This window comes from Lithobates pipiens, unplaced genomic scaffold, assembly GCF_037356315.1.
Source record: "Lithobates pipiens isolate NorthernLeopardFrog02 unplaced genomic scaffold, aLitPip1_a1.2 Scaffold_18, whole genome shotgun sequence".
Lineage (NCBI taxonomy): Eukaryota > Metazoa > Chordata > Amphibia > Anura > Ranidae > Lithobates > Lithobates pipiens.
Window position 1 is genome coordinate 216,255,729 of NW_027507758.1, and position 13,554 is coordinate 216,269,282.

General features: G+C 44.5%; 1 protein-coding gene across 2 annotated transcripts in view; it reads left to right on the forward strand.

The window, feature by feature from the left end:
• AGT (angiotensinogen) overlaps positions 1-13,242 on the forward strand; it is a 257,507-nt gene extending 244,265 nt beyond the window's left edge. For both annotated transcript variants that reach the window (XM_077486566.1, XM_077486567.1), the window contains one exon: positions 12,931-13,242. In XM_077486566.1, the coding sequence (XP_077342692.1) occupies positions 12,931-13,122 (192 nt within the window). In that variant the 3' untranslated portion in view covers positions 13,123-13,242. The remainder of the gene's footprint in view (positions 1-12,930) is intronic.
• Positions 13,243-13,554: the final 312 nt, after the last annotated feature.

Genomic DNA, 13,554 nt, shown 5'->3' on the forward strand with positions numbered 1-13,554 from the left:
ATCACTCACAGACAACACTCTGAAAGCCTACCAGGTAGCCTGGAAAGAATACATTTCTGGTTGCCTCCTCAGTAGGCACCCCAACAGATGCCAGGCATATACTAGCCTTCACCTCGTACTGCCATAGTCAACTGGCCTTGTCCTTCAACACCATCCGGTTATACTTAGCTGGCATACAGCACTACCTCTCATTACAGGATCCTACCAAACCATCCATCTTCTCGTCTCACGCTATCCGAGCCGTCCTGCGCGGCATTCAGAAACAGCAACCACCAGACAAGGTCAAACGGCTCCCCATCACCAGTTCCATCTTCAGGGACATGTCCACCATGCTTATCAGCTACCCCTTTGGTGTTCTCCCCAGTCTAGTCATACAGGCGGCCATTCATCTAGCCTACTATGGCTTTCTACGGCCCAGCGAGTTCACCCATAACAGCACACACAGTCCAGTCCTTTTCGCAGACGTCATCTGATCCATCACCAGGACCACTTCATTCTCCACCTCTCGGTAACCAAGACTCAGCAGGCAGGCACCGGCGTAGATATCCACCTCTACAAAACCAACAACGCCTGGTGCCCGGTCGCTGTACTTTCGCAGTTACTCTCTCTACTACCCGAGCTCCCGGACTCTAGTCCTCTGTTGCCCTTCCCGGTCAAACCATTAACGAACCGCCAGTTCATTAAGCATGTCAGGATTCTCCTCCGCAATTTGCTCCTCAATCCCGGTGAGTACTCCGGCCATTCCTTCCGCATCGGAGCAGCTTCATCCGCATCCCGGCACGGGGTCCCGGACCACGTCATCAAAAGATTGGGCAGGTGGAAATCGGCCTGCTTCGCTCGATACATCCCTACCCCACAGCTAGAAATGTCTCGGGCATTCACCCAACTGGCTCAATAAAGATAAAGCTGAAAACAATAAAACTCTCTTACCCCTACCTAAGTGTTTTTGCCCCCTTATTTTGGTATACCGTCCATTAGACCAGGGCACACTTTCAGGTCCATTTCATATAGGGTATCTTATGATAAACTAGTATTGTTCAGATACGTATCGGCCATAGGGCTTCGGCCATAAATATATATATATATGTATGTGTATGTGCCAATAGTAAATTCTATATCCCCTGTATGGTGTGATTGTTAGAATGCCCATCTAATAGTTTTTTAAAACTATTGACGCTCCCTGCTGATACCACTGCTTGTGCAAGAGAATTCCACATCCTTACCTCTCTGACAGTAAAGAACAATTTCAGTGAAAGGCCACATGTTTTTTTAAACTCCCTTCCACTGTAAAGTTTTTTTTTTCCTATGCTGGGGTCACCAGTAATGTATTTGTTTATCGCTATCATATCTCCTCTCAAGTGTCTCTACTCCACAGAGAATAAGTTCAATGCTCGTAGCCTTTCCCCATAGCTAAGGTCCTCCAGTGCCTTTATTAGCTTTGTTACTCTTCTCTGAACTATTTTCAGTTCCAGCACGTCTTTCTTGAGGACTGGAGCCGAGAACTGGAGGGCATATTTCGAGTCTTATAGTGGAAGAATTATCGTTTTATCTCTGTAATAAATCCCCTTTTTAAATCATGCTAATATGCATTCCATTGCTGAGCAAGTCATCTACTAGGACCCCAGATCTTTTTCCATCCTGGATTCCTCCAGAGGTTCTCCCCCTAACGAGTAACTTTTTAAGCACCCAAATGCATTGCCTTACATTTTTCAACATTAAAACTCATTTGCTATGTAGTTGCCCACCCCATTATTTTACTTAGGTTGTCTTGTAAAGTTTCCATACCCTGCACAGAAGTTGCTGCCCTGCTTAGCCTTGTATCATCCACAAATACTGAGATTGAGCTATTTATCCCATCCACTATATCATTTATAAATAAATTAAACAGAATTGGTCCCAGGACAGATCTTTGGGGGATCCCACTTACCACCCCGGGCCATTCGGAGTACTCGCTATTTATCACAACCCTTTGGACCCGCCCTTGTAGCCAGTTTTTAATCCAGGTAAGGTACATACCCTATGGTCCATACCAAAAACCAAACCTCAGTTTGTAAAGTAAAAGTTTGTAGGAAACTATATCAAATGTCTTCCACAGCTACAGGCCTTCCTTTATCAGGATGGCAGCTCATTTTCTCATAGACTGTTAATAAATTGGTCTGGCAAGAAAGATCATTCATAAATCCATGCTGATTATTACCGTTTTCATTACTAAAATCTTGATTATAGGCCATTATCCCCTCCAATAGCTTACAGACTATTGATGTTAGGCTGACTGGCCTGTAGTTTCCTAGGATATATCTCAGCCCTTTTCTTATGAGTTCTTAAGAGTTTTTTAAGGACCTTTGTACCCTGCTGATTTATTTGTGTCAGGTTTTTTTAAAGTCTATTTCTAATACCTTTGTGAAAACTGAGGAAAAGAATGCATTTAAACCTTTGCCTTGTCCTTTTCTTTCGTAAAAAAATCCCCTGATCATCTCTCACGGGCGAATATGCTCTGGCCTCACTTTCTTACTGTTAATATATTTAAAAAAAAGTCTTTGGATTTTTTTTATTCTCCTCCGCTATGTACCTTTTGTGGTCTATTTTAGCTGCTCTGATTGCGCTGTTAATTTTTTTATTGCATTTTTGCATTGTTGCAATGCTGACAATATTTTTTGAAGCCCTTTTCTTTTGCCTTTATGTGCATTTTTACGTTAGCGTTTAGCCACCCTGGTTTAATTTTAGCTCTTTTATACTTATTACCCATTGGAATGCACTGGCTAATAAATGTAGTGCTCTTAAAGCACTCCCATTTTTTCTCATTGTTCCTTGTTCCTAGGATTTTATCCCATTTAATATCATGTAGCAAAGAGAAGTTGGAGAAGTTGGCTCTTTTAAAATTCAGTTTACTTGTATTAGCTTTGTGCTTCTTATTTCTGTGATTTATGCTGAATTGACCTGTGGTCGCTGTTTCCTAAGTTGCCCTGTATTTCCACACCCACAATCAGGTCTGTGTTGTTTGTAGGGATGAGACAAATTCCTCCCTGATTGGGTTGACAGGCAAAAAGTTTTAGTAAACATTCAAACCCTATTAACTACTTCAGCCCGGGAAGGATTTGCCCCCTTAATGACCAGTCCATTTTTTGTGATACAGCACTGCACCGATTTAACTGACAATTGCACTGTTGTGCAATGTTATACCCAAACAAAATTGACGTCCTTTTTTCCCACAAATAGAGATTTCTTTTGGTGGTATTTGATCACCTCTGTGGTTTTTAATTTTTGCACTATAAACAAAGAACGACAATTTTGAAAAAAATATTTTTTTTTTACTTTTTGCTATAATACATATCCCCCAAAACATATATATAAAAAAAACTAATTTATTCATCACTTTAGGCCAATATATAATCTTTGTAAAAAAAAAAAATTGCAATAGGCGTATACTGATTGGTTTGTGCAAAAGTTATACCGTCTACAAAATAGGGGATAGATGGCATTTTTATTATTATTATTATTATTATTATTATTATATTTTTTACTAGTAATAGCGGTGATCTGCAATATTTTAATGGGACTGCGACATTACAGATCGGACACTTGACACTTTTTTGGGACCATTGACATTTATACAGTGATCAGTGCTATGAATAGCCACTGATTACAGTATAAATGTCACTGGCAGGGAAGGGGTTAACACTAGGGGCGATCAAGGGGTTAAATTCTAACTGTAGGGGGGATGAGCTTACTGGAACATGACAGAGATCCCTGTTCCCGATCACTGGGAACAGAAGATCCCTGTCATGTCACCTGACAGAAAGTGTAATCATCTTGTTTACCAAGGAAGTTCCCCATTCTGCCCCTGTAATAGGCAATCACAGGTCGCCGGCAGACATAGAGTCTGCCCGACCCACAGGCAAGTTCCTGCAGTGTGCAGCAGGCATGAGTGTGCGCATCCGAGCCGCCGTACAGCTACTGCAACTTGTGTAGGAGAGCCGACCTGCCACCATATAACGACATCTGATTGGCAAGCGGTTAAAGTCTATGGGACACGAACATGAAAAATCAAAAGTGCTCATTTTAAAGGCTTATATGTAAGTTATTGCCATAAAAAGTGTATGGGGGCCCGGGTACTGCCTCAAGGGACATGTATGAAGGCCAAAATAGTTTTTAAAACAACCGTTTTTTCAGGAGAAGTGATTTTAATAATGCTGAAAGTGAAACAATAAAAATGAAATATTCCTTTAAATATCGTGCCTGGGAGTCCCCTTAGTCTGCCTGTAAAGTGGTGTATCTGTGCAATGTGTAGAATAGTGTCGCAGCAAAATAACATTTCTAAAGGAAAAAAACGTAATTTAAAACTTGCTTGCGGCTGTAATGTATTGCCAGCTACTGGCAATATAGATTAAAAATCAAGGGAAAAAATCAGGGTAGGTTCCAGTTCATACAAGGCCCTTTGGGTCTGGTATGGATTTTAAGGGGAACTCCACACCAACATTTTTTAAAAATTGGCATGGGTTACCCCCCCAAAAAATTGGCATGGGTTACCCCCCAAAATATGACAGCTGTTACAGCCAAGAGACAGCAGATGCCTGGAGGCCTCCCATCGAAACGTAGTCTTTTTTTCTACTTTTCGGGTCCGTCGGGCGGCGTGATTGAAGAAGTGTTTTTTAATGAAGAATGTCAAAAACTATGGTTTTATTTTATTTTTTTACACTTTTTTGGTGAATGGGTACTGGTACAATGTACCTGATTGTTAACAGGGGCTTCCAATTCCAATAAGCCCCCTGCCTGCAGACCCCTGACAACCAATGGCTAGGGTTCTCGGGCAGAGGTCCTTGTCCCCATCAACATGGGATTAAGGTGCTTTGGGGGGAAAGTGGCCCTTGTATGGTTTAGAAGGGAAGGCTCACTCATCCCCCCCCCCCTTTCCTGGCCTGCCAGGCTGCTTGCTCAGATAAGGATCTGGTACGGATTGTGGGGCGACCCCATGCCAATTTTTTTTTTTCGCGTGGAGTTCCCCTAAAAATCTATGCCAGACCTGAAGGGCCTGGTATGGATTTTGTGGGAACCCCATGATGTTTTTTTTTTTTTTATTCTGACATAGGGTTCCCCTTAACGACTTCAGTGCACTGTATTATATACTTTGCACTGTGTGTGTGTGTGTTTGTGTGATATATATACAGTATCTCACAAAAGTGCACTCCCATTTTTGTAAATATTTTCATGTGACGACACTGAAGAAATTACACTTTGCTACAATGTAAAGTAGTGAGTAGACAGCTTATATAACAGTATAAATTTACTGTCCCCTCAAAATAACTCAACACATAGCCATTAATCTTTAAACCGCTGGCAACAAAAGTGAGTACACCCCTAAGTTAAAATGTCCAAATTGGGCCCAAAGTGTCAATATTTTGTGTGGCCACCATTATTTTCCAACACTGCCTTAACCCTCTTGGGCACGGAGTTCACCAGAGCTTCACAGGTTGCCACTGGAGTCCTCTTCCACTCCTCCATGACGACATCACAAAGCTGGTGGATGTTAGAGACCTTGCACTCCTCCATCTTCCATTTGGGGATGCCCCACAGATGCTCAATAGGGTTTAGGTCATGCTTGGCCAGTCCATGACCTTTACCCTCAGCTTCTTTAGCAAGGCAGTGGTCGTCTTGGAGGTGTGTTTGGGGTCATTATGTTGGAATACTGCCCTGCGGCCCAGTTTCCGAATGGAGGGGATCATGCTCTGCTTCAGTATGTCACAGTATATGTTGGCATTCATGGTTCCCTCAATGAACTGCAGCTCCCCAGTGCCCACAGCATTCATGCAGCCCCAGACCATGACACTTCTACAACCGTACTTGAGTATAGACAAGACACACTTGTCTTTGTACTCCTCCCCTGGTTGCCGCCACTCATGCTTGACAACACCAGAAAATAAGTTTATCTTTGTTTCATCAGACCACAGGACATGGTTCCAGTAATCCATATCCTTAGTCTGTCTTCAAACTATTTTCAGGCTTTCTTGTGCATCATCTTTAGAAGAGGCTTCCTTCTGGGACGACAGCCATGCAGACCAATTTGATGCAGTGTGCGGTGTATGGTCTCAGTACTGACAGGCTGACCCCCCACCCCTTCAACCTCTGCAGCAATGCTGGCAGCATTCATACGTCTATTTCCCAAAGACAACCTCTGGATAGGATGCTGAGCACGTGCACTCAACTTCTTTGGTTGACCATGGCAAGGCCTGTTCTGAGTGGAACCTTTCCTGGTAAACTGCTGTTTGGTCTTGACAATCTTCTTTCTTATTGCTTAGGCCTCCTTTTTCTAGAGCAACAATTCTTTGTTTCCGTTTCTCAGAGAGTTCTTTGCCACGAGGTGCCATGTTGAGCTTCCAGTGACCAGCATAAGAGAGCGAGAGCGATAACACCAAATTTAACACACCTGCTCCCCATTCACACCTGAGACCTTGTAACACTGAGTCACATGACATGGGGGAAGGAAAATGGCTAATTGTGCCTAATTTGGACATTTTCACTTGGGGTGTACTCACATTTGTTGCCAGCGGTATAGAAATGAATGGCTGTGTGTTGAGTTATTTTGAGAGGACAGCAAACCTACACTGTTGTATACTCACTACTTTACATTGTAGCAAAGTCATTTCTTCAGTGTTGTCACATGAAAAGATAAAATAAAATATTTACAAAAATGTGAGGGGTGTACTCTTTTTTGTGAGATACTGTGTGTGTTTGTAATAAATATATATATATATATATATATATATATATATATATATATACATATATATCCACAATGTGGGTGTTAGATAGGAGAACATAAAGACTGAAGGGTTTTCTGCTTGCACAATAATAAGTATATCTCCTTTTCATATATACATGTGACTGTTGAAGCATTTGAGGAAGCTGCTATATGTAATACTGTACATTCATCTTTTGGCAAAAGAACTTTCCATTCATATGGATAATCCACTATATGCTATCTATCACTAATCAATCGCACTTATCCATAGTGTGAGGAAGGTTTTCCCAAGTTACAACCATCTTCACTGGGAACATACTAGCACCTCCTTTGGACCACCATAGATCCTGCCATTATCTACATGGGCTCTTTTTCAGATGGTCAGCATAAGGACTGAAGGATTTAGCTTGTACAATGACTGATGACTGATGAGTAGATTTCCTTTCCACATATATGTGACTGTTGAAGCATTTGAGGGAGCTGCTATATGCTGTATATTCATCTTTTGGTGAAAGGACTACCTATTCATATGGATAATCCACTATATGCTATCCATTACTAATTAATCGCACTTAACTATGGTGTGAGGGAGTTTTTTTTTCCAAGTTACAACCATCTTCACTGGGAACACTTGTAGCTCCACTGGACCACCAAAGATCCTGCCCTTATCTACTTGGGCTCTTTTACTGGACATCACAGGATTTAGTCACTACTACACTTTAGTGTTTTTTGACTTAAAGTGGAGGGCCACCCTAAAAAAAAAAAAAAAAAGCATTAATATTCTTTAAAAAAAATGTGAAATTTTTTTTTTTTTTACCTAGCCTGAAATCCCTGTTGCCAGGCAATCTTCCTAATCTGCCTTCTTCCTGCTCCTCGGTGATCTTCATCTTCTACCCTCCTTCGCGTTGTCTTCTGGGTAACGGGGCGCGCTGCGTTCTGGGAATTGTGTGTTCCGTAACACAGCGCGTCCCATTCACAAAGCGCAGCGCGACTCACGCATGCGCAGTAGGAAACGGGCAGTGAAGCCGCAAGGCTCCACTGCCTGTTTCCCTTAGTGAGGATGGCAGCGCTGGGAACCGAGAGCCGAGGGACATGTCAGCCTTGGCGGCCAACATCGGAAAGGTAAGTCTGGAAAGGTAAGTCTCCTTATTAAAAGTCAGCAGCTACTTTTGTTTCAGCTGCTGACTTTTAAAAACATTTTTTTAGGGCTGAAACACCGCTTTAAATGCTGGTCTGTTGCAGATTGCACTCGTGATATATAAATCTCTTAGGCCGCGTACACACGGGCGGACTGTTCGCCCAACCTTGTCCCCTGAACAGTGTTTGGGCGGACAGTCCGCTCGTGTGTGGGCTTTCAGCGGACAGTTTCAGCGGACAGTTGGACGGACAAAGTCTTTCGGAAATTCCGAAAAACTGTCCGCTGAAACTGTGTTTGAGCGAACAGTCCGCCCGTGTGTGGGCTTGTCCGCTGTACTTTCGAAATGAGCGGACTGTTCCCGCTCGGAAAGTCCGCCCATTTCGAGCGCGTGTACAGGTAGGCGGGGCCCGCGAAGGAGACGTCGCGGGCTCCGCCGCCTGGAATGGGCTTAAAGGGGAACCCCAACGCCGAAAAAAATCGGCGTGGGGGTTCCCCCCAAGTCCACACCAGACCCTTGTCCGAGCACGCTACCCGGCCGGCCAGGAAAGGGGGGCGAGCGAGCGCGCCCCCCCTCCTGAGCCGTACCAGGCCGCGTGCCCTCAACATGGGGGGTGCCTTGGGGAAGGGGGGGGCCGCGCGGCCCCCCCACCCCAAAGCACCTTGTCCCCATGTTGATGAGGACAAGGGCCTCTTCCCGACAACCCTGGCCGTTGGTTGTCGGGGTCTGCGGGCGGGGGGCTTATCGGAATCCGGGAGCCCCCTTTAAGAAGGGGGCCCCCGGATACCGGCCCCCCACCCTATGTGAATGAGTATGGGGTACAATGTACCCCTACCCATTCACCTGTGAAATAAAGTACAAATAAAAACACAACACAGGGGGAAAAAATATTTTATTGCACAGCCGGGGGTCTTCCGTCTTCGGGGGTCTTCTCGCCGGACTCCTCCGCTATGTGTGTGTAGCTCTTTTGCCAGCGGAGGAGTCCGGCTTTCTTCCTCCCCGCCGCCGGCCTCTTCTCCCGACTTCGGGGGTCTTGTCCCCCTCTTCGGTTCTTCTGCCGGGCCACCGCGCCTGGTCCGGTGGCCCGGTCTTCTGTCGCCGTCTTCCGTTCTTCTGTCGCCGCCTTCGGTTCTTCTGCCGGGCCACCGCGCCTTCTTGTAGCTCTTTTACAGGCGGTGGCCCGGTCTTCTGTCGCCGTCGCCGCCTTCCGTTCGTGTTCTTCTTCTTGTTCTTCTTGTTCTTCTCCTGGAGATGTTGACTCGACGAGCTCTCCGGCCGGAATGCCGGGGACGCGCTGTGCGGTCACTTATATAGTGACAATGGGGCGGGGTCACATGGTATATGTCACATGGGTTGGTCACATGGGTTGATGTCACATGGGGACTATGACATCGTAAGGGGGCGGGGTCACCATGTGACATCAACCCATGTGACATATACCATGTGACCCCGCCCCATTGTCACTATATAAGTCACAGCGCAGGGCGGCTCTGGCATTCCGGCCGGAGGGAGCGACGTGTCAACATCGCCTGGAGAAGAACAAGAAGAACAAGAAGAAGAACACGAACGGAAGGCGGCGACGGCGACAGAAGACCGGGCCACCGCCTGTAAAAGAGCTACAAGAAGGCGCGGTGGCCCGGCAGAAGAACCGAAGGCGGCGACAGAAGAACGGAAGACGGCGACAGAAGACCGGGCCACCGGACCAGGCGCGGTGGCCCGGCAGAAGAACCGAAGAGGGGGACAAGACCCCCGAAGTCGGGAGAAGAGGCCGGCGGCGGGGAGGAAGAAAGCCGGACTCCTCCGCTGGCAAAAGAGCTACACACACATAGCGGAGGAGTCCGGCGAGAAGACCCCCGAAGACGGAAGACCCCCGGCTGTGCAATAAAATATTTTTTCCCCCTGTGTTGTGTTTTTATTTGTACTTTATTTCACAGGTGAATGGGTAGGGGTACATTGTACCCCATACTCATTCACATAGGGTGGGGGGCCGGTATCCGGGGGCCCCCTTCTTAAAGGGGGCTCCCGGATTCCGATAAGCCCCCCGCCCGCAGACCCCGACAACCAACGGCCAGGGTTGTCGGGAAGAGGCCCTTGTCCTCATCAACATGGGGACAAGGTGCTTTGGGGTGGGGGGGCCGCGCGGCCCCCCCCTTCCCCAAGGCACCCCCCCATGTTGAGGGCACGCGGCCTGGTACGGCTCAGGAGGGGGGGCGCGCTCGCTCGCCCCCCTTTCCTGGCCGGCCGGGTAGCGTGCTCGGACAAGGGTCTGGTGTGGACTTGGGGGGAACCCCCACGCCGATTTTTTTCGGCGTTGGGGTTCCCCTTTAAGCCCATTCCAGGCGGCGGAGCCCGCGACGTCTCCTTCGCGGGCCCCGCCTACCTGTACACGCGCTCGAAATGGGCGGATTTGCCTCCTCCTTACGTGGGCGAGTCCGTTCATTTCAAAAGTTGAGCGAACTGTTTGCCCAACCTTGTTCGTCAAACAGTCCGCTCGTGTGTGGGCAAGTCCGCTCATGCAAATTTTGAGCGGACTGTTTGACAAACTGTTTGCCGAACAAGATTGGGCGAACAGTCCGCGCGTGTGTACGCGGCCTTAGTCCCATCAATTGCCTTTTTGCTTTTTTCCTTCCCACCTTATTGTATCATTAAGGACAGCTGTTCTATCCAAACACCCACATTGTGGCCTTGTATGAATATGTATATACAGTGCCTTGCGAAAGTATTCGGCCCCCTTGAACTTTTCAACCTTTTCAGGCTTCAAACATAAAGATATAAAATTTAAATTTTTTACTGAAGAATCACCAACAAGTGGGACACAATTGTGAAGTGGAACGAAATCTATTGGATATTTTAAACTTTTTTAGCAAATAAAAAACTGAAAAGTGGTGCGTGCAAAATTATTTGGCCCCTTTACTTTCAGTGCAGCAAACTCACTCCAGAAGTTCAGTGAGGATCTCTGAATGATCCAATGTTGTCCTAAATGACTGATGGTGATAAATAGAATCCACCTGTGTGTAATCAAGTCTCTGTATAAATGTGCCTGCTCTGTGATAGTCTCAGGGTTCTGTTGCAGAGAGCATCATGAAGACCAAGGAACACACCAGGCAGGCCCGTAATACTGTTGTGGAGAAGTTTAAAGCTGGATTTGGATACAAAAAGATTTCCCAAGCTTTAAACATCCCAAGGAGCACTGTGCAAGTGATCATTTTGAAATGGAAGGAGTATCAGACCACTGCAAATCTACCAAGACCTGGCCGTCCCTCTAAACTTTCAGCTCAGACAAGGAGAAGACTGATCAGAGATGCAGCCAAGAGGCCCATGATCACTCTGGATGAACTGCAGAGAACTACAGCTGAGGTGGTAGAGTCTGTCCATAGGACAACAATCAGTCGTACACTGCACAAATCTGGCCTTTATGGAAGAGTGGCAAGAAGAAAGTAATTTCTCAAAGATATCCATAAAAAGTCTCGTCTAAAGTTTGCCACAAGCCACCTGGGAGACACACCAAACATGTGGAAGAAGGTGCTCTGGTCAGATGAAACCAAAATCGAACTTTTTGCCCACAATGCAAAACGATATGTTTGGCGTAAAAGCAACACAGCTCATCACCCTCAACACACCATCCCCACTGTCAAACATGGTGGTGGCAGCATCATGGTTTGGGCCTGCTTTTCTTCAGCAGGGAAGATGGTTAAAATTGAGGGGAAGATGGATGCAGCCAAATACAGGACCATTCTGGATGAAAACCTGTTGGAGTCTGCAAAAGACCTGAAACTGGGACGGAGATTTATAACAAGACAATGATCCCAAACATACAGCAAAATCTACAAAGGAATGGTTCACAAATAAACGTATCCAGGTGTTAGAATGGCCAAGTCAAAGTCCAGACCTGAATCCAATCGAGAATCTGTGGAAAGAGCTGAAAACTGCTGTTCACAAACGCTCTCCATCCAACCTCACTGAGCTCGAGCTGTTTTGCAAGGAAGAATGGGCAAGAATTTCAGTCTCTCGATGTGAAACATTGATAGAGACATACCCCAAGCGACTTGCAGCTGTAATCGCAGCAAAAGGTGGCTCTACAAAGTATTAACGCAAGGGGGCCGAATAATTTTGCACGCCCCACTTTTCAGTTTTTTTATTTGCTAAAAAAGTTTAAAATATCCAATAGATATCGTTCCACTTCACAATTGTGTCCCACTTGTTGGTGATTCTGAAATGTGGCAAAAGGTTGAAAAGTTCAAGGGGGCCGAATACTTTCGCAAGGCACTGTGTATATATATATATATATATATATATATATATATATATATATATAATACACACACACACACACATATATATATATATATATATATATATATATATATATATATATACCCTGTTTCCCCGAAAATAAGACCTAGCGTGATTTTCGGTCACTGTATATATACATCATATATGGAATTGTATTGTGGATTGTTTTTTAATTGCACATTTTGTGTAGTTTGTCTAGTATGGTACCATTGTATATTTTAAGATTTTCTACTTGACATTAATAAATACTATTTTAATTGATCCAACAAGTTCATATAACTTTCACAGGGATGGCTGAACTCAATTCAGGTCTTTTATTTCATTTTTTTCATATATCATTTTCCCGAAAGCTCCCGTTCTTTTTTGCTTGTCTGTCTTTTTGAAGCAGACATTGTGTGTGTTAATTATATGGACAAAGGTGTCGGTGTCTGGAGGACCCAACTCCCCTGTAGTATGGGTATCAAATTTAGAAACTCACATTGCGGTATTCTATATACTGTTTAACAAATTAAAAATGGCCTATCTTCCATACCATTTTTTTAAGCTTTATTATAAAATATAAAAATAAAAAATATGAATAAAACATCTGCAATGATTTTGTTTCCAAATTGCTACAATCAGATCAAACTCACTGCAGTAGGGCTAAGCACATTCAATGCTTACTTTAATTTTATAGGAACTGTGTAATATAATGTTCTTCTTACATGGTAATGAAATGTTTAATCACATAACAGGGATCAATTACTTTGTTTTTTTCAATTACAGATACTTAACATTGTGCATTTTGAACTGGAGGACAGTGGTGAAAATGAAGCCAATCATATACCAGAGAAAAATAAAGGCCAGGAGCCTCTAGAAGTAAATGTCAACAAACCCTTCATTCTTGTCTTTTTTGAAGGGACCACAAAAGCGTTGATACTACTTGGAAGAATTGTAAATCCACTTACCATCATTTAATATTTGTTATGTGTGTGTTAAAAGACAGATTTGCTAACCATTTTTGTTATTCATATACATTTTTTTTTTAATTAAAGCCTATCTACACTCAAAAATAAATATGTAATATATTGCACCATACACGTTTTAAAATGTGGTGGCTCTATTAGTATTCTTTTGCTTTTTTAACCTGGTAATCCTGTGAATAACGAACCTGTCCCTTTGGAGGGAGCAGTGGTTGCCACCCAGGCTGGATTTCAATAACGTCTGTCTTTGTACATACATGGGGATTAGAGTTGCCGTCTGCTATCCAGCTAACAGGAAGTGACAAGTGTTGTGATTAAAATGGTATTTCTATATACCTGACAAAGACCAGCTAGAGGTATAAATAACGCAATTACAATACTCACGAAACCCTTTACTTAACACTGCAGTATAGGAGACAACAAAAAG